This window comes from Protopterus annectens, chromosome 2.part2, assembly GCF_019279795.1.
Source record: "Protopterus annectens isolate FY-2018-M chromosome 2.part2, PAN1.0, whole genome shotgun sequence".
In the NCBI taxonomy this organism is placed as follows: Eukaryota; Metazoa; Chordata; order Ceratodontiformes; family Protopteridae; genus Protopterus; species Protopterus annectens.
Genome location: NC_056730.1, coordinates 550,311,157 through 550,333,351, shown reverse-complemented (window position 1 = coordinate 550,333,351; position 22,195 = coordinate 550,311,157). Strand labels below are relative to the sequence as shown.

The 22,195-nt window shown below is 42.1% G+C and overlaps 1 protein-coding gene across 1 annotated transcript in view; it reads left to right on the top strand.

Moving 5' to 3' along the window:
- The window catches only part of PDCD4 (programmed cell death 4), a 1,035,076-nt gene that overhangs the window by 820,164 nt on the left and 192,717 nt on the right, over positions 1–22,195 (top strand). Inside the window, exon 9 of the mRNA XM_044064014.1 lies at positions 11,671–11,781. Coding sequence (XP_043919949.1) covers positions 11,671–11,781 — 111 coding nt within the window. The remainder of the gene's footprint in view (positions 1–11,670; positions 11,782–22,195) is intronic.

Below are 22,195 nucleotides of genomic sequence, written 5' to 3'. Positions count from 1 at the left end.
AAAGCAATAGAAAGAGTTCCACAACAAGAACAAGACCAGGGGTTTTACTCAATTCCTTGTTCCAAGAAAAGAATCTCAATGGAGACCAATACTGGACTTGTCCGCATTAAACACCTTTCTCATAGTACCAAAGTTCAAAATGCTGACTCTACAGCAACTCCTTCCCATACTGGGCAAGGAGTCGTGGCTGATTACTCTGGACCTCAAGGAGGCATACCTGCATGTCCCTATCAGACACAGCTGCAGAAGATACCTCAGATTTCTTGCAGGGCCAGAGCATTATCAATTCTCAGCATTGCCATTTGGCTTATCTACTGCGCCCAGAGTATTTACAAAATGCCTGGCTTTGGTAATTGCTCATTGCAGGCTCCAGGATATACAAATTTACCCGTACCTGGACGACTGCCTCATACAAGCGGACGACAAATTGATGTTGACAAAAAACATGGATTATGTCATACGATTACTTCAAGCTCTGGGATACACAGTCAACTTCCAAAAGTCAAGACTGCAACCATCCCAGCAAATCTTCTTAGGAGCCAAACTAGACACAGCCTCTCAGATGGCTTACCTGACAGAAGACAAGCAAGAGAAGTTAACTCATTACTTCAAAGATTTAGCAAAACTCACCCAGATGACTGCAAGGAGATTCCTACAGGCCCTGGGTTACATGGCATCCTGCATTCTACTGGTTCCATTAGCAAAACTGCACATGAGAAAGCTTCAATGGTACCTAAAAAGCATTTGGTCTCAACACAGCAACAACTTGGAGACAATCATACCACTCATTCCATGCCTACAAAAGGAATTCCTATGTTGGGTCTCGGTGAGCCAGGAAAACACAGGTATGTCATTCAAAAAAACACAGATAACACAGACCATGACTACAGACGCCTCAGACCTTGGATGGGGGGCGCACATGGAAGGCAGGTGTATACAAGGACAATGGTCTCCAAAGGAAACACATCTGCATATAAATCAAAAGGAAATGCTGGCAGTAATTCATGCCATCGAGGCTTTTCAACACCAACTCCAGCAAGGCCATTTAATGATACGGACAGACAACACCACTGTGATGTGATACATAAACAAGCAGGGGGGCACCCACTCTTACCCCCTTTGCAGACTGACAATGCAGCTTTGGGAGAAATCACTGAGCCTAAACATCCAGTTACAATCCCAGTTTGTTCCAGGAAACGACAATGTGTTGGCGGACAGGGAATTTCACAGATCCACACGAGTGGAGGTTACATCCGAAGGCCTTCAGACAACTCACTTCGACATGGGGCAAGCCAGAAGTGGACCTATTTGCCTCTCACCTCAACCATCTTCTACCAAAATTTTGCACAAGGACATACCATCCAAAAGCTTGGAAAATAGATGCCCTCTCATTCAATTGGAACTCCCTAGCAATCTATGCATTCCCACCTCTGCCACTGATGACCTCAGTATTACTAAAGATCAAAGCAGAGAAGCCCAAGGGAATCATAATAGCTCCGGATTGGCCAAGACAACACTGGTACCCACTACTACGGGGCATATGTCACACCAGGAGGTGGGCCCTCCCCCGGTGGCCTCTACTTTTGACTCAACACAATTTCGAAACACTGCATCCAAATCTTCAGACACTGCAGTTAACAGCCTGGGAGATCCCATAAATAACTTCAGCTTATCTCTCTCCAAGGAAGTTCAGCAGATACTAACAGAGGCTCGAAGACCATCCACCAGAAAGGTTTACTTGGCAAAGTGGAAAAGATTCAGCAATTGGAATACCAGCAAGGGACATGATGCATCATCGTTGAACATCCCACTCATCTTGGAATATTTGGCAGATATGTTAAAGAACGGCCTCTCATATTCTTCCATAAAGATACATGCATCTGCTATTTCAGCTAGATACAACACTGATCCTCCTGTTTTCTCTCACCCCTTACTAAGACAATTCCTCAGGGGAATCAAGAACATTAAGCCACCAAGAAAGGCCCCAGTGCCAGCCAGGGACCTCAATTTTGTCTTAGAAAAACTGACTCTACCTCCTTTTGAGCCAGCAGCTTCAGTTGACTTGCAATTTCTCTCATGGAAGACAGCTTTCCTGTTGGCAATTACCTCAGCAAGAAGGGTTTCGGAGCTACAGGCCCTAATGGCAATACCACCCTTTATTATTTTTCACAGAGACAGGGTTTCATTAAGGACCAACCCTACTTTTATGCCAAAGATGGTATCTAGGGTTTCTTTAAATCAAGCCATTCATCTGCCTGCTTTCTTCCCCAATCCTGAGAATAAGGGGGAAAGACTTTTGCATACCTTGGACATTCACAGACAACTTCGATACTACCTGGACAGAACCAAGGCCAGTAGGAAGTCTGAACAACTTTTTGTAGCTTACGCCCCTGCAGTCCAAGGAAAAGCAATTTCAAAACAGACTATTTCTAAATGGATTGGACATTGCATCAGATTCTGTTATTCCTTTCATGGAAAGACTGTTTTAGCCAATGTCAGACCACATTCCACCAGAGCTACAGCCACCTCTACAGCATTCTTAAGAGGGGTGCCTACCAAGGACATTCTAGAAGCTGCTACATGGAGCTCCGTGCATACATTCTCCAAACACTACAATCTCCCTCTATATTCCAGATCCAGAGCAGGCTTTGCTTCGGCAGTTCTGCAGGGTTTGATTGCCACACCATCTCTTTCCTAGAGCATACCTCCTCCCCCAGCTAAGCTATGGTATTCTACCCACATGTTATGACTGCAGTTGCATTCTTGAAGGACATAGTACAGTTTTGTACCTACCATAAATGTAGATGTCCGATAGACATGCAACTGCAGTTGGATTTTCCCTCCCTCCATACCCCTCTATGCCTAGGGTCCACTCCTATCCCTGTTACTCTTAGCTGGGGATATCTGTTATGGTGTATTTGTTTTATTGCTCATTTATTTGTTTGGAATCCTGTTTTTGTCTTCCAATTTGATTACAGCCTTCCTTGGAAGGCACCTGGCATCTGGGGCAAGAAACACTGAAGAAAGTGGCGTCGGCTGATGCTTATGTACTCCAGCCGCTCTGACGTCGGAGAGAAATGCGACATCAGCCGACGTCGGACCCAGACTTTGGAATCCGGCCGACCGAGGGCTGCCTGAGGCAGGACAACCCACATGTTATGACTGCAGTTGCATGTCTATCGGTCATCTACATTTATGGTAGGTACAAAACTGTACTTTTTTTACGGTGGTTTCCTTAATGGGGGGTGGGATATTGATGTCTAGGGTGATTAGCTTGTGGTCGGATCTGACCAGCAAGGAGTTTACCTCTGGCGTGGAACATCGGTCGCCCATATTGGTAATGACCAGGTCCAGGACATTGCTGCCCGTGGTGGGGGTATGGACAAGCTGATCCAGGCCGTTGGAATTTATGAATTCCAGAAACCGTTGAACAGATGAGTTAGTACATTAGTATTTTTCCCAGTTGATGGTGGGGTAGTTGAAATCGCCCATTATTAGGGTATTGGGTTGTACCATAATATTACCCAGTATATCAAGAAACGTGGAGTGGGGCATGGCGGGGGATTTGTAGCAAGCTACAACCTGGATTGCAGTCTTGCCCAGTGTTAGTTGCACTTGGATAATTTTGGTTGCATTATGTTGAGCAACTAGCCTGGAGATGTGGATATCCTTAATGAATATGGATACAGCTCCTCCTTTAGTGTTTCGGTCCAGGTTAGGTGGTCGAATGGTGTGGTATGAGTTATAGCCTGGTAATGCAGGGGTGCTCTCTGGAGCCATGAGCCAGGTCTCCGTCACTGCACAGATGTCATTCTCCATTTTAAGGATTGCCTCAAGTAAGTGCATGAGGTTTAGACTTCTAGCATTTAGTAGCATTACCCTCAGATTTTGCTTGCTTATACCTGCTATGGTGATGTTAGTCATTTGAACCTTGCCTTAAAAAGGCACTATAGGGAGTGGCAAGAGCCTTAGCCAGTATCCAGAATCTCATGTGCGGGCCATCAGGTGAAGGCCATCTCCTGGCAAAGCACCGTGGTCTGTTGATCATGTCCCAGGCAGACAGATACTGGATCCCCTTAGAGTGACACCAGAAGCTTAGCCAATTGTTGAAGTCTATCATTTTGTCCTTGTATTGTGGTATCATTCTGGGCGATGGCAGGATGCTACTCAGGGCTAGGGTCATACCTGCCTGGGCTACATGATCCAAGAGCTTCTCCATGTCTTTTCATGTAGTCCAGGGAGGTACGTCTCAGGTCATTCACACCAACATGGACAATGACAGTCATATTTGTACTTGTTGTGGAGTGACCCGAGTGCTTTGCATTATGTGACGTTTCCTGGCACCCGACAGTCAGCTGACAGTAACATTCTCCTTGTTTAGCCTGGTGAGTGCCTGACTATAGAGTCACTTATGACTAGTGTGTTGGGTACGTTGTTTTGCCTTATGGAGTGAGGTTGAGTGGCATACTGATTTTGTGGGCTATGTGTCATTTGGGTAGTGTTGGTTAGTGGTTGCTTGCGTTTCAGCTTTGGAGGTCTCTGTTTGGGCAGATTTTTATTGAGAGCCTCCGCGAATGTAGCTGTGTGTTTTGTGTTACTATGTGTGGGTTTAGGGGGGTGTAGGTTTTGATGGGACTGTGTTGGGTGTGGTGTGGTGCCAAGTGTTTACCTTCTCCTCTTGACTGTCTAGTACAGTCTTGACTGGAGAGAGCTTGGCTTCCAGTTTGGCTATATAAGTGCATCTCTCACAGGTTATAGTGTTGGGTGATAGGAGGAAATGGTTGTCAGTGTACATGAGGCAATTGCTACATTGCTCCAAGATGCCCAGATTCATCAAGTGGACAGGGGAAAGTACCAGGAGCCTGACCCTTAGACATGTCTGGATAGGTGCTTATTAATTTAAGTTCTAAAAACTGTTTTCCTCATAACAAATGAGGAAAGTTGAGTGCTGCAGTAATTTGTAGATTTAGAGATTGCAACGAGTTTTGAACAAGTGCTTGAGCACAAGGAAACAGTTTTGAGTGGTCAAACTAGAAAACTAGTTAGTTCTAAGGGAAAATTTAGAAGAGCAGACTTTCTGGCACCGGGAATAGTTTAACCCTAGTTGAACAGCGCTGTGCAGTGCCCAACACCGCACACACACGGGTTTTTAAACAAAAACATGAAAGGGATAGAAATAGCTCAACATGGCCAGTAAAACTAGAGATTCTGAGCCGAAACCACTCCGCGACAGATAGGTTGCTCAAAGCTCACCACTCTCACTGACGAACCGAGAAGCTTCCTTCTATCTTAGTAAGGTGTGGGAAACGCACAAACTACAAAACAGCCCAGAATTCAGCAAAATCTGAAAACCGGATTCAACTGGTTATAGAAAGGTGGGAAACGAGTAGAGAGAGGGTTTTTTTTTTTTTTTTTTCAAAAATTAAAACAGATACAGTAAAACAAACACTTTTAAAGCAGAAAAATGGCTATGTGTAGTCCTGAACAGTTCAGTTGAAAAATGCTTAAAAACTATCCGTTAGACCAATTTTATAAACATTAACACCACCATAGGAATAGGGGGGAAACTAGTTTCAGAACAGATGAGAAAACAGCAAACAGTGTCAGCAAATATATAAAATTATTCAAGTCAGGCAAAAATTAAGGCAATGCAGAACTCTAAAAAGTGCCAAGAATTATACTCATCAGTGATATATTCCAGATTGTTTGAGAAGCACTCCAGTCAGAACACAAGGAGATTCTAACAGTGTATGCAGGAATTTACAAATCACATTAACTCTGCAAAGCCTTTCTGAGAGGAACTCTTCTTTTCAAGTCCCCTTATAAAGACCCTACTCCCCCTTGGGATGTAAATTTGGTGCTGCATGCTGTGCGATCTCAAGCTCCTTTTTCTTGATAGCTGTAACTTCTTCAAGAAGAATTTGAGATTCAGGCCTTGTCTTCCCAACTAGTATTTTTTCCAAATTTGAGAACAAAGGTGAATACTTGTAACATTTATTAGGTATTGGGTTTTTACCTTTGTGGAACCAAGGATATCAGGAAATCTAACCAATTATTTGTTTCCTTCCCTTGTATTAAATTAGAGAAACCAGTCACCAAAGTAACCTTGTCCAGATGGCTCAACAGTTGCATTTCCTTCATTCATAACTGATTGGGCATTGCCTTTTCGAAACCTTTATGAGCCCATTCAGTTAGAGCAATTGCAACTTCATCTGTCTTCCAGACTAGAGCATCTGTGGATGACATTTGTGCAGCAGAAACTTGGGGCTACTCCCTGTACCTTTGTTACTCATTATGAATTGCATCTGGTCTCCAGGGATAGACCATCGTGCAGTTCAGTGCTGTTGAGGAATATCCTTCCTTGAGTCCACCCAGGATCTAAGGTAGCCGGGGAATGTGTTCCTTAGGCTGAGGATAGAATGAAAATTGACAACAACCGATAAAGAAATTATGTACTCACCTTAATATTCCATCAGTGTTGTCCATTTTCATACTTTCTCCACTCCCCACCCACCAGCCCCCTACCTTTGAACTCCTAGAAGAGCGAGTGTTCTTAGGTTAGCACTTCCCTTGTACTGAGCTCCAGGTGAAGTCTCTGTGGATCCTTCTGTCCTGCTTATATTTTTTTTTATTTCTATTAGCAAACAAGATCTGAGGGAGACGCATGAGTGTGTTTTGGTTGCCACAAACTATTGTAATGGCTGAGTCAGATCCAAACCCATAGGTTGAGGAAGAATGAAAATGGACAACACAGATGGAATGTTACGGTGAGTACGTAACCTTTTTTTTTTTTTTTTTTTTTTTTAAATGATTAACTCTTAAGCTCTTCCTTGCTCAAGGTACAGCTACTAAGGAAAAGATTTCTCATAAGAGAAATTTCAAACCAGCCATAGTTTCCTGTACAGAGTGACTTGTTGAGCTTGTCCATGATGAAGTAGAGGTCCTAGGGTGAAACAAGATCTCTGATTGGAGGCCTCAGATAAAAGGGATTTTTTTTTAAGAAAGACCATATTGAACTTCAACAACCCAGTTGATAAAGACTGGATGTCTGGAGAAAATTAGAGATTGATCCCAAGTTACCTTAATAGAGGAGAAGCTAGGACCTCTCTCAAACATTCTGTCAGATACTTTAGGACTGGGACAGGCTAGGTTGGGATCCCTGGAGCGAGTGACTGTTGTCCCATTTGATTTGTGGACATGCAGCATTTCCATTAGTCTCTGACCCTGCCCTAACAAGTCGGGTGGGATGGGAGTCGCGCGCTCCAGGGATCTCACCTTACTCTGTGACATTAACAGAACATGCTGGAGAGACAAATATATCTCCCAGAGATTGCCGCTCTTGTGGAATAAGCTCTCAATTCATGTGAAGTAGAGCTCCTCAGTGACATCATTGAAGTGCAACCTAGACAATTGGGATGGGAGACCATGCATTCACCCTAGGGGGTGGTACGAGTTTCCCTCATGGACAGGGGCAGTTGGTCATAATCTTAGACTTGCTCTGCAAATAGCTACCATTTAACCAAAGTCAATTAGAGAACACTGGTATAACATGGCTAGGCTTGCAAAGGCCCTAGGGCCATTAGCCTAGTAGTAATCTCCTGTGAGAGGAGAGGAGATGCTGTCTTCCTCATATGAGTAAAAAGTATGCTGCATTTCCCTCTTACCTCAGCCACATCTACTACTACAACTGTTTTCTTATGTTTTCAAAATTGTCCATCTTTCTGTATCCATCTTCCCTTTGGTTCCCCCAAATAACATTCACTTTTTGTTGACTAAATTAGATTTACACACACATACGTGTGTGTGTATGTACATATGTATGTATGTGTGTGTGTGTGTGTGTGTGTATATATATATATATATATATATATATATATATATATGTGTGTGTGTGTGTATATATATATATATATATATATATATATATATATCTATATATGGAGTGTGTGTGTTTATACAAGCATACTGCTCTTTAAAACAGCAAATTACCATAACGTCGGCTTGCAGAACAGTGAGACGAAAACCACGAAAGTTTACATTACTGAACGTTTACATTATCGCACGTTTTCATTGCGTAAGTAAACAGTTGGCCAACAGGAAATAAAAGAATAAACAAAACCCACCCAAGTGGGGAGTTTCATCCCCCCAACTAAATATACCAACTCTGAGATCGCACTACAGTGGATAAAAGGGCAAAGTTCACTATCTTGGCCAGCTGCCTCCTTTCGCAGTGAAAACTTACGATGATGTGAACGTTTAGTAATGTAGAGGTTTTTGTCTCGCTGTTCTGTGAGTCTACATTATTCGCTGAAAGTAGATCTATACATATATGCGCATATTTTATATATATATATATATATATATATATATATATATATACATATATATACATATATATATATATATATAGTACATAATGTGTGTTGTATGCGTATATACATGTGTGTGGGTCATTTTTTTTGGGTGGGGGCTCTGTACACATTAGCCAGTTATTTTATTCACTAAATAACCTCTCAGCAGAATATGTACACACACGCAGCCTTCTTATTCAGTTTCCCCTCTTTTATTACTAGAGGAGATCCTCTTCAATTAATATTGCTCCTCTCCTCTGCCCTTGATAATTTACATAGTACCTCTCCCTAAACTCATATTTACAACCTTTATTGTGCTGCTCCATGCCCACGTATGCCTCTTGTAAAACTTCCACAGGTAGTCTGTTTTTCTGTGCTTGCATTAGTACTCCATTTCTTTTAATGAGGTTTGTTAGTCCTTTGACAATCCAGAATGGAATCCCAAGTGATTAATTTGCCATTCCTTTCACTTGCTTTTATCTTCCTGCTGTTGCATATTTTCCGGTGAGCAGTCTCCTTTTCAGCTTCTGGTCAGTGGGTAAATAACACTTCTACAGGTTCTCTATATTATGCATGATGCCCTTTGACTTTGAACATATTGTCTTCTCTTATTTGTACAATATCCTCACAGTACCATTTCCATTTCCCTCTGAAAGTATATGTACAGGTTTAAAATACATTCAGTTATTAACAGTCTCCCGGTGTGTGAACAGCTTCCCCATAGTCCTTAATTTCATTACCAACGTAAACAACAACAGAAATGTTGGTATCACGACATCTGCAATATTTCTTGACTTGTCAAAAAGCATTTGACATTGTCTTCTATACTAGGTTTATTCAAATACTTGTCTTACTAGGACTGGATTTTTTATCACTTTACTGTTTCAAAAGCTACATCTCCATTAGATCACAAGGTGTAAAAATAGCAAAACACTTTTGCCTTCTTTCTCCCTGTCTCAGTAGTAGTACCAAAGGGGTCCATTCTTGGACCCCAACCTTTAAAAATATTTGTTTATGACGCAAATAGTAAACATACCACCATAGTACAGTCTACATATGACTCAAAATTCATCTACACAGCTAAAAGCTTTGATGAGCTTCAGAAGCTAACCCATTGAAGCTTTACACCAGCTCCCAACTGTTCCTGAAGTCCAAAAATCTAAGTAGTCCTACTTAAGGGCCAAACATCTGTCTAACCATAAAACAATCTTCACCCTAACTTCCTCAGACAGCACAAAAAAATAAAACTAGTGTCTAATCGTAATCCGCTATGAATCACTGTTGAGCAACTAAAATTTGACTGCCATTTAAAAGAAACCATTAAGAAATCCCATCAGAAGCTATACTTAACTGTACAGATTCTTTAAGAAGACGCATAGCTTCAACCTTCCTCCTTTTCTTACACTCAGCTACTTCTAACCTACAAGCCTCACAATCCAGCCTTCTTGTGTAATGTTAATAAGTTTGCCACAAACTTGCCTGATAAAGCACACCACTGCATTGATTTTAAAAGAAACTTGTGTGTCTAGAGCTAATCCACTATTTATCCTTGTCACAGCTATTAACCACACACAGCCCATGTGCATACATGAACACTGCCCAGTCCTAAGCAACATTCTTCAGTCTTACTCACCAAGTAATTAGCTGTACTTCACTAGCAAACTACGTCTCAACATAACCCCGTCTAATAGTTAAGATGATGCCATTGTACTTTTATGTATCTAAACTGTAGTATTCCTTGCCCCTACTACTTAGATTAAGTGATAGTATCAAACTTAAAACTACATGCTGGATACATGGCTCTGTTCTTGTTCCATACCAGACTAATACTACACTGTCTTCACCTTTCTAGACCTTTCCTTCCCTCCTTCTCTCTACAGGAGATAATTTAAAGAACTGTTGTATTTGACATGCAAGACTTTCTCCCTTCAGAATGCTTCCTGCCTACTTCCTTTTCCCTCTTCTCCATCGGCACTATTTTGTTGTCTGTTTTCCCTACTTTCTCTTTCCCAAATCCACTTAGTCTCGTATAGAACTAGTCACCTCCAGTCTCTCTGGCTTTTTTTCACTGACGACTCTCTACTTACCCGTTTTGCTCTGTACTGCATTGTAGTTACTATTGTTTTGAGCTCTGATATTGCTATGAACTGTGTATGAAATGTGACTGATTTGTAAAACTGATTTGCTACTAATCTGCTTATCAGTGCAGTTTGTTGTAAAACTCTACCTTGCTACTGTTTGTTCATGAGCATATTTTGCATTGTTATCCTGCTAGGAAAATTATTGTAATTTTTCTCTTATGTCCTTTGTCTTTCTCATATTGATATGTGGAGGTTTTTTTTTTACCTAACCATCTGCTGAAAAAGTTTAATTTGCTTACCCAGATGGACTATCCCAGTAAGCAAATCTAAATAAATTTATTTAACTGGCTATCTGTAATGCAGACTGTACCTCTTAAGTGTTTTGAGATATTGTTCGTCTTTGGAACATTTTGAGGCTATGGCTTTTACTGTTATGTAGCTCAAACCCCCCCCCCCCCTCCACACACACAACAGATTGTTTCTTTTTCATTTTAATCAAAACTGTTGTAACACACTGTGTCAGTATAACGTTGTACTTTTACCTCCCCAGTATAATAATTCATTTTTAACTGTTATTACATTAACCGGAAACTGACTACTCCCACTGTTGCAACATTACAGTTTTCCATCCAAGTACACTTGGAGCTGATACAGACTTGAGATGTTCAAATAAATGCACTGTTAATAAATATTATTAAATATTATAATACATTATATTATATATTATACACATTAAATTTTGCACTGTTTAAAATTTTGCACAACTATTCTTTCTGTGTTTTACACAACTTGGTGGGTATGCTGTTCTCTTCCTGTCTGATGCGTGCTGCAGTGCTTGCCTCCACTGTGAGTCACTCATGCAGCAGGCTGGCTGCTCACTCCTGTTTTCTCTACCAGCCCTTCTAGAACTTGGTTTGCTATATAATCTTGTTTTTTTGGTGTGGCAGTCAAAGCTTCAACACTCTGTGCCATGGAGCCAGACGTAATTTATAGTAGACCTAACTACTGTTTCTGCATTTGCGAAATTACCTGCTCTATCTTCTTCGTATTGTAAGTTGCAACAGTGACACCCCTACTCCAGTAAAGTTAAAATTACTAGTCCTAAGCGTCTCTTCCCAGAAACACTTTTTTGTAGTTTTTCATTTGTTGATGTATAAAAAGCAAATGCTGCTTTACCAGAACAGCTGTCCTGATGTACCATAACAGCACTCTTTATTTCTTTGTTTCTGTGTTAACAGGCCATCATTATGGTGCTGGAGGCGACAGGAAGTACTGCAGTTAACATGATGGTAAAGTTGCTGAAAGTCTTCTGGGAGACGGGACTGATCACACTTGATCAAATGAACAGAGTAAGTTATGTATTTCTGTGTTTATTGCTGTCCCTACTGTAGCTGTGTTCCATTTAACTAGTTGTCTTCCAAACATTTTTCCTGCTGTAACTGGTTTTCACCTAGTTCTCTTCCTCTTAGAGTTCAGAGGTTTAAAAGCATATGAACATTGCAAAGCACTAAATTGTGCAGACAGATTGTTTAGTCTGGTAATTTTTTTCTACATTGTAAGTGAGATGTAAGATACCTTAATCTTTACAGTCTTTATAAGAAGCCTGTCTTCTAGTAGATTGATTGCTGTGGATGTTGCTATTTTTTGGTAATGTAATAAGTAAGTGATCTGTTGGGCTGATTTAAAACATACTCCCAATAGCAGACGCTTACTTTTTTATTGTTATTTTTTTATAATTATTATTGTTATTTTTTAAGAAAGCTCATGTTTTAATCTAAATGTTTCTTTCTCTGGCATGATTTTCAAAAGTTAGATGCATTACAGGGTGATGTATCAAGCAGAAACTGAAGAGTGAATCAGTCACATTTCTGTTGTGGCAGCTGAATCCATCATATACTCACTAGATCACTGTTGAGTAGTGGTAGCTGAATCCATCATATGCTCACTAGATCACTGTTGAGTAGTCTTTACAGATGGGGTATATCCTGCCAAGGATACTATATGTCTGAGCTATCTACAAAGCTTTAGTCACCTTCCTCCTGCACTATATGCATGTCCTTAGCACAAGCAGATTGTGACATTGAGAGAGGTATATAGATTCATGGAGTCTTTACAAGCTTAGCCCAAAAAATATTTCCCTGACACTGTGCACTTTAGATATGCCCTAAGAAATTTCTTGCTACTAGTCCACGTATGCAGACCCTTATCATATGGTTGGCTTTTCCCATAATGTTTTTAGGCAGATAAGTGCTCCTTTGGGAATATTTCCTATTTTTTCTTTTACAACTTTGAGAAAAATTTCCTTTTGTCTATCAAAAATAAAAAAAGTTAAGTGCACCAGTTATCAAACAAGGGCTGCCTTTCTAGTTGTTTTGCTTAAAGGCTGAACACAGTGTTAAATTGTGTAGTATTTTGTCAGTTGTTTGCCCAGAAGATTGTTAAAATTAGGCTAAACTGCCTTCACATTTATTGGTTCATGAGTTAATACCAAGTTAAATGCTGTTGTTGGTCATTTGAAGCCTAGCTAATTATCATCCCATCTGAAAATTGAACCCTGCCTCTTGTGTCTGTAAGGTAAACACCTTAACTATTATGCCACTCTTCCAACCCTATACCAAGGTGGCCTACCACAATTTTGGAGAAATGATCTACATGTGTAAGGCTTATTGTCAGTATCATTGCATATGTTCAGCTTCAGCTATATATGAAAGCAGTTTAGCAGTACCTTATCCTCATCCATTAATGAATAGGCACTTGAATTGGCTATCTGCTGGTTCTTTTCTCCCTTAACCTCAGGTGAAAATGTGTTTTTCCCATTCAGACTTTCATGGCCAACAAGAAAAAATTATGTTCGTACCATAATGTTCTATCTGTGCCGTGAGTCTTCATCTATTTTTGACTTTTGGGTAGTCTGTTCCAATCCTGGGAAATGATTTGGCAATTATACAGTTTGTGCCAGCCAAAAATCTCTCGAGCTAAGACTCTACCTTCAATTCTCCTCTCTATATTACCTCAGATTGCAGCTGTACAGAAAGACAGAAGAAACTCAATCATACTAAACATGAAGAAGCCATGTCCAAGATGAAAACTAATAAGGAACCTAGGACAAGCGATCGATCCTCCAGGAATTCACAGGAGGAGGGTGGCATACCAAGAATAGATGGAAGATCGAAAACACCAATGGAATGTTATGGTCAGAACATAACTTTATCTAATGTTGTCAATCTTCATCTATTCTTGACTCTTGGGACAGAGTCCTCAGCTACTTTAGATCCTGGATGGCTGTATGGAAGGATATTCCTGAGAACCGTAGAACCAAAGGAAGCTCTTCCCCTAGAGACCATATCCAATTTGTAATGAGTAGTAAAGGTATGTGGAGTAGTCCATGTTGCTGCACATCTCATTTATGGAAGCCTTAGAATGGAAAACCGTTGGTGGCCATTGATGTGGTGGAATGTGCTATGACAGTCACAGGTACCTTGAGGCTCTTTTTGCTATATATGCAAGTAATGCAGTATCTTAGACATTTTGACAAGGTAACTTTGGAAACTGATTTCTCTATAGATGGACCTGGAAAAGGATACAAACAACTGGTCTGATTTTCTAGATTCTTTAGTCCTGCTGAGATAGAAACGTAATTGTCTGTGAACATCCAGCACATGTAAGCAATATTCACCTTTGTTGGCAAAGTTAGGAACGAAAACAGGCAAGTTGATGGTTTGATTAATGTTGAATTCTGAAACCACCTTAAGCAGAAAGGATGGATTGGTTGTGAGTGAAACTCTATCCTTATGGAAAGTAAATAAGGTGGTTTTGAACATAAAGCCTGAATCTGAGACTTGTATTGTGGAGGTAATAGCTATGAGAAAAAGTGTTTTCCTTGAAAGACACTTTAAGCTGCATGTCACCGCTGGCTCAAAGGGAGGAAGCACCATTGACTGAAGAACAGTGGTCAGATTCCATGGGGGCTACAGGGTCTTTAAACTGAGGTTTTAAACGCAGAGCTCCTTTGAGGAACACTTTACATAATCTTTGTGAAATCAGAAGGAGGTCCTCAAAACCATTATGAAGTTAGAAATGGCAGCTATATCTTTCCACCCCTCTAATTCCTAGAGTAGGATTGTTGGAGAGTAGAAAAACGTATGCCCACTGCAGACAGGGTTTTTTTCCTATCTTTCTCACACCTGGCTAGAGTTTCTTTGACTTTAGGGACAAACCTGTCAAAGGGCGCATTGACAAAGGAAGATTTAAAGGGCTGTGCAGACTCGCACAAGCCTTTCCAGATGTGTTGTCTAATTGCAACACCTGTACATGCTGACCTGATTGCCCCTTTGGCTGCATGTGCAATGAGCCTCATGGACAAACCCCATCGGATTAGCTCCTTCTAGGTTGTCCAGTAGCTCCTTGATCAGATCTCTTTGGAGCCTAGTGAAATGTGCCATAAAATTCAAGGACCTTAATGCAAAGGTTGATGACGCGTAAATCCACTTTCTAAATCTCTCCATCATCCTAGAATCTTGGTTGGGGGAATGAACAGTAGAACTTTCCACAGCTAGTTCCTTTTTGGTGGCCGCCCCCCACCACCATGACATCTATTGCTAACCCTTTTGCCCAATGCTGTTGGTCCTCAGGAGCAGAGAGCATCTTATCTAGTCTCTGTGGAATTGGTTGTATGGTGTCAGGAGCCTTCCAAGCCCACTGAGCGATCATCTAAATAAGATCATCAGTGGGAGGAGTCAACCAGGAGGTAGATGGGCGAGGTTCTCACCCAAGTACACAGACTCCTTGGAAGAAGTGTCTTTGGGCTTCCATTTACCCTTCTGTTTAAGGATCTCTAGAATGTCTCCAAAGGAGACATCTTCCAGGGGTGACCAGGGGCAGCCCTTCCAGATCTTTGAAATCTGCATCTTCAGTGATGGACTCTTCAAAAGAGTCTAGGTGTTTTCTCTTGCATGTTTTCTTCTGAGGAGGCTCTTCATTGGGAATGTCTGAGGAGGACTCTGAAGAGGAGTGACCCTTTCCTGGGATCTCTTCCAGCCTTGGAGCTTGCTGTCTGGGCATGGAGATTGGTGGAAGCTGAGTGAGAAGGGATCAGGGGATGAAACTCCGGCACAGCCGGAGCTAGGCTCTGCAAGCCTGCAGTGGCCAATGCTCTCTCCATTGCTTGGAAGACATCCCCCCCTCCCCCGAAGAGGGGATGGGAACCTAGAACCGAGAGAAACAAACTTGGAACCGAGGTTACAGCCCACTCCGAGACCCACCGCCAAAGCACTAGCTGTGGAAGGGCTCCCAGCTGTTGGAGTTCCAAGAGCTAAGGACGACCCCAAATGAAAAACAGGAGCCGAATCAAACTCCTTGGGTCTGATGCCAGAACCACAATCTCAGGAGCCCGCTGGTTCCAGCGGAACCAAAGAAGTCAGAGCCAACTCCAGAACTGAAGACAAAAGGGCTGTCGATGCAGTAGCAACTGGAGCCTAATAGGTCGGAGTGGTACGCTCTAAGGCCTTCAAGGAGGTCAGAGAAGGAAGAACTGGTGAAGTCCTGGGAGAAAGCATCCCTGCTCCAGGTTGGAGAAGGGGTTGGAAGGATGTAGAGAGACCTCTAGCCACTAGGAGTTGGTCCACCAACCTCACTACATATACGTCAGTGAAACTCCTGGAGGATCGAATGGACAAATCCAGGGGGGGATTTTGGCCTTTCCACAAAAGGACTAGGAAGCAGACCATAGAAAGGATCAATGGAAGGGGAGTGCCTTGTCTTGAGTATATAGCGGGGTTCACCTTTCAGCACAGAAGGAGAGAATAAGATTTGCTGCAATGCAGTTGAAGATGTTTGCACCAACTGGGAAGCTGAACAAGTCTGTGCCAGCGCTGCTGAAGTAGTGGCTGGTGCCGAGGAGGAAAGCCATTCCGACAGCTTTGGAACCTTAGCTTTCGGTTCCGAGGAAGAACTAACGGAAGAGGGCTTATGTTTTTTTTTGTTTTTTTTTTTTTATCGGTGCTGATGGAGAAGTCTGTACCGACTGACTAGTCTAGGGACCAGAGGCCTTTGCAACTATATCAGCCTTGGATAAGGCTTCTTCAAAGGGGGCCTTAATAAGCCCTTTAAGAATTAATTTATTTTGCTGTTATACCAAGGCCTTTGTATTGAAGGCCTGGTGGCCGATGGAGCACTCCAGGTCTAAATGTGGAGCACCTAAACCGTAAGCACAGGTAGCATGCCCATCGGAGTTGGGCATTTTCCTCCCGCGGTCCTCTCACCGCTCAAAACCAGTCACGCTGTTGGACTTGTCTGCCATTTTGACGACTAAGAAAACGAGGGAGGTCAACAGGCAGAACAGGTCTATATTACGTTGTCGAACTTTTAAATGTTCGAACGTCATATGGTCGACACCATATGATCGAACATTTAAAAGTTCGAACGTTTCAACGGAGATCTCCATACTGTGCGGAAATGAAAGTTTTTCATTGTCTGCATTGTAGTGAGATCTCTGAGTTGGTATATTTAAAGAGCGCGGGGTGTGGGGCACAGGAGGGCTTGCCCCCCTGTTTAACCTTTCAGGTAGGTTTTTTCTTTCTTTTTTTTTTTCTAACTTTTAAGAGTTTGAACATATGGTCTCGACCATATGGTGTTCGAACTTTTAAAAGAAACGTTCTATAATATGATAGAGACGCAGCAGAACAGTAGTCACACACACACACACACACACACACACACACACACACACACACACACACACACACACACACATACACACACACACACAAGGATAAAAAAAAATTCTATTAACAATGGTAGATAGAACTATCTAAAAATGGGTAGAAAGTTAGAAAAGAAAGGATATTACCAGGAAAATAACTCACTCGCACGTTTCAACGGAGATCTCCATACTGTGCGGAAATGAAAGTTTTCCATTGTCTGCATTGTAGTGAGATCTCTGAGTTGGTATATTTAAAGAGCGCGGGGTGTGGGGCACAGGAGGGCTTGCCCCCCTGTTTAACCTTTCAGGTAGGTTTTTTCTTTCTTCTTTTTTCTAACTTTTAAGAGTTTGAACATATGGTCTCGACCATATGGTGTTCGAACTTTTAAAAGAAAAGTTCTATAATATGATAGAGACGCAGCAGAACAGTAGTCACACACACACACACACACACACGGATAAAAAAAAATTCTATTAACAATGGTAGATAGAACTATCTAAAAATGGGTAGAAAGTTAGAAAAGAAAGGATATTACCAGGAAAATAACTCACTCGCACGAGAAAATGTGGGTAGAGATGAGAAAACAAAGGTTTTTCGTAAAAAGAAAAGTAGAAAGACTTTTCTAAATTTAGATATTTACTTAGCTGTAAGAGGAGAATCAGCTGACATGTCTTGCGACGAGCAACAAACGAGATCTGAGGTAGTCTATCTTGAGAGATTTTTGGCTGACGTGAGCTGTTTAATGGACGAACTGGTTCCGAGGATCAGAACAGACTACCCAAGAGTCAGGAATAGATGAAGATTGACATCATCAGATCAAGTATTCAAAACACTACAGCATGAAATAGTAACAAGAAATGTAAACAGCCAGAGAGGCAAAAGCAGTGAAGTCCTTGTACCACATAACTAAAACAGCTGCTTTCTTAATTAGGGTAGGTTTATATAGGGGAGACATTCTTGTCTTCTGTGAGACCAAAGCTAAATGTACAACACGTGGCTGGGATAGCATCATTAGAGTGCTACATTGCTACTGTAGAGGAGTAACGGTTTGAAATGACAGTATTTAAACTGAAAATTACTGTAACTCATAGGTCAGCAGAGTCATGGTTCATCTTCTTCACCACTAGGTTTGTCTGCTTGGTACCAATTTAAGCTTTCCCAGGCTTTAACTCCTCCCCTTGAACAGTAATGCTTTTGCTCTGCCTTCACATCTAGTAGGCTGTGCATAAGTGGGACAAAAGAGAGCTACCAATGCATCCACAGCACCGGAGGATGAGCATAACAATTTAATTGCAATGTCTAGTTTAGGTACACAACCACGAGGATGAGTCCCAAGCATTCCCTCCTGGTTAGCATTGTGAAAAGGATTCTCAAAATTGTGATCCTAAAGGACGAATGAGCTCTTGATTGTACCATTAACTGTTTACTGTGTTTTTCATATTGAATACACTGGAGACAATCACCCTTTCCGGGTTGCTTTGGAAATGTTTTTGCCCATTTTTCTTCACAGTTTATGAACAACCGTGAATCTTTCCTGACATCCTTTGTCCTAGCCACATGGCATCTGCGCACATCCAGACAGAATTAACAGATTCTCCTCTACTAAAATAACTTAGAAAAAAATTAATGAAAGATCTGTATACTGGTTGAGATTTGCTTCTGTAGCTGTATTGGGCATGAAGGTAGAGCTTGTTTGCAGGATTTAACTATCATTGTGCAAGACTAGATAAGGTAAGTATACACAAACCCCATTTCGGGGTCTCATTGTGAAGGCAACTCTCACCAAACCAAAGTTTTCATGTTAAGAATTGCAGCTCCACCTTAGAGGCAAGGTCTGAGAGGAGGATTTTTCCCATACAAAACTCGGGGAACAGGATTTCTCAACTGGGGTTCTAATGCCTTATAAACCTTAAAGTAAAGCTAGCAAAAACTTCTGAAATCCCCTTGGTGGAAATTGTAAAGCTGATGTATGAACCTTTGCAGAACAGCAGCCAAGTATTGCACCAAATATTTGTGCTAGGTAATCTGGAACTGCAAGAACTGGACCTACAAAAAGATCCAATCCCTTACACAAGGCCCTGACATACAAATCCAATTACTTGTCTACGTTTATTCAGCTATTTGTTCTTGGCAGATAAAAGGATGTTGATGACCATTGCCTGTGTAAGCTGCATCCATGACCATCACTAAACTTGGAGAAAGTACAAGGTTAAATTGGGGGCATGAAAGTCCACATGAGGCATGAAAGATGACTTGCAGGGTTCAGAAGGGCTTCAGAATGAGAGGCTTCCCCTGAAGATAAAGCCATAGCAAAGCTAACCAAACTTGAGCACAGTCCAAAGCTATGAGAATAGCATACATCTTGCTCAACTTGCCTTCCTGTAGGAACTGGAGAATGAAGGAAAGCATCAGAGTTGGTACAGAAGACATGGACCAAAAGGAATTGGAACAGTCTGTGCACATGGAATTGGCTTATGATACATTAAAAGGAATTGGAACAGTCTGTGCACATGGAATTGGATTATGATACAAACAGATGCAGCAAGGATTCCTCCATCAGCGGTAAAGGTTATGCCTTAGTCCAGCTGAAGGGCCACTTGTGGCATCAGTTAAACAATTTGTCCACTAAAGGAGTTGGCTTCTTTAAGGATATGAGCAAGCAGTTAGAATGCTATCCAAGGAGAATGTCCATTCTTATAACTTCACCACCTTTCACAGGGAATAAGAGAGGGTCCTCACTTAGATGCACGCCACTGCCATGATGTCACAGTGAAAGGTAGTTACCCCGTGAGGGAGTGTAATTATGAAAGGTCTGCTGTGAAGGACAGCCACCCTCATTTCCAAGATAGTGCTACACAGACTGGCCTCACTCTGTCCATCCACCTTGAACTGCCCGCTTTTGAGAGCCCCCCAATGAGCAAAGAAACTGAGGGGGTCTATATTATAACATCGAAGTCTTAATTTCGAATGTTATAATATCGAACCCTATTCAGAGAACGCTGGAAATAGCGAAGCTGCAGAACACCGAATACTTTCCTAGGGAAAGTATTCGGTGGGCCGTTTCTGCAGCTTCACTATTTCCTCGACTGTGGAGTGAAGGTTACGAACCGGGTTATGGTGAGTGCGCGATAGGGACCTTAGGGTTAGGGAGCGGGTAAGGTGAGTGCGCGATAGTTTGGGACCTTAGGGTTAGGGTTGGGTTAAGGTAGGTGGATAGCTAGTGGTGTATGTATGGTTTAGTGTAGGGTTTTGTGAAGTGTGTGTGTGCGCGTGTGTGTGTGTGTGTGTATTATTTATTTTGGTGTGCTTTATTTATTTTGGTGTGCTTGTGTTGTGTGTATGTTTGTCGCAACAGCAAATATTTTCCCTGGGAAAAAGTTCGCTATTCTGACTGTTCGATTTTCTGGGGTTTCGCACTAATGGGTTCAATAAAACATTCGAAGTTGTAAGACTTCGATGTTATAATATAGACCCAAATCTGAGACATTAAGCTGCAGACACACTAGAATGACAAATTTTGGGATAATTCCTGAATGAGAGAGTGCTTCCTCACAGCAGGATAGCATTGCAAAAAGCAATGTTTAGCCAGCAACCTACACACATTCCTTGTTTGGGCCACGCCAGCAACCTACACACATTCCTTGCTGTTTGTGCCACATCTTGAGATTTGGAAACATGTACTGTAATCCAAGGAATGGAACTGCTGACTTACACCCCTGTTGAATATTAGTTTCTCCAAAGTTAGCTAGTCAAGGACCAGTCATGTAGGCATGGAAGCACCTCGAGTCCTTCCTCAAGCAGTATGTAAACACCCAGGGCATAGAGGATAATCCTAAAGAAAATGATGCTTGAAATTAGTAACAGCTGGCTTCTATCTAGGGGCAGAAGAGCCTTGATGTTCATCGTGTTTCACTGTTGCAGTCATTACTCTTGGGTTATCCTGCTGGCAGGCTACCTTCAGTTGGCCAGAATTCCAAAGTCTAGGTCCGGCATCGGTTGCTGTCGCCTCTTCCCTGACATCAGTGCGCCAGGGGTATAAAAGATGCAGCAGACGCCATTTTCTTCAGTCGTTCTTGCCGTGCGGTGCCCGAAGCAAAAGCGGTTCGCAAGTGCTGGTCGGCAGACTCCTGGGATTTTCAAACCCGAATTTTCAGAACCAAAGTCTTCATTAAAGCTATGTACCCCACTGGGGAAACTTTTTTCTTGCTCCAGACCGATGTCAGAAAAAGTTAACAATTGTATTTCTTGTGGGAAGCAAATACCTCATAAGGATTTTCACTCTTACTGTATTCCTTGCCTAGGCCCTGATCACAACGTCGATCGGTTTTGTGCTAGATTTAACCTACGCAGTATCAAGTGTCGGTTCGATTTTGCATTTCATTACTTCGGCTGAAGATTTAATTATATAATGCCATCGGACCAGCCGACAACCGGAGTTTACAAAAAACGCAAGGACAAGGAAAAGTATAGGCATCCAAGGTCCAAAACCGATGACGAAGCCTCTGCTAGGCCAGGCGCCGGTTCTCAGTGAGGAGCTTTCGCAGCCCCTGGCGCCCGCTACCTCAGAGCCACAGGCCACTACCGACTCCCACATGGAGCCGACTGGGCCTTTGGATACTCAAGGTATTGGACACTTGGAAAAAATTCCCTCAGATGGGTCCAGAGCCGCTGAGCAGGCATCGACTTCTGAGGGTGTCTTCAGACCTACACAGCTATATATTAAGCCATCTTCAGCTTCAAAGACTAAAGCAGCTCTAAAGACAAAGAAACAAGTGCAGCATTCTCCTACTCAGACTTCCATGCCTAAAAAACAGATGCTCAAAATGGCCGAAGACCTAATTACTTTGATCAGGGGTTCCCATCCCCCTCCTGATGAGAGGCCTAGGCAAGAGACACAGAGTATGAGTCTTCTGGTCAGGTTTCTATTTCCTCTGATTCCTCTTCTCTACAGGATTACTCCATGCTTCCCTATGAGGATTCTGATGCTGAAGAATCCATTCCTTCAGCCTCTCCTCCTGAGGATTTTTCTTTTGGGGAAACCCTGCATACCATGAGGGAGCAT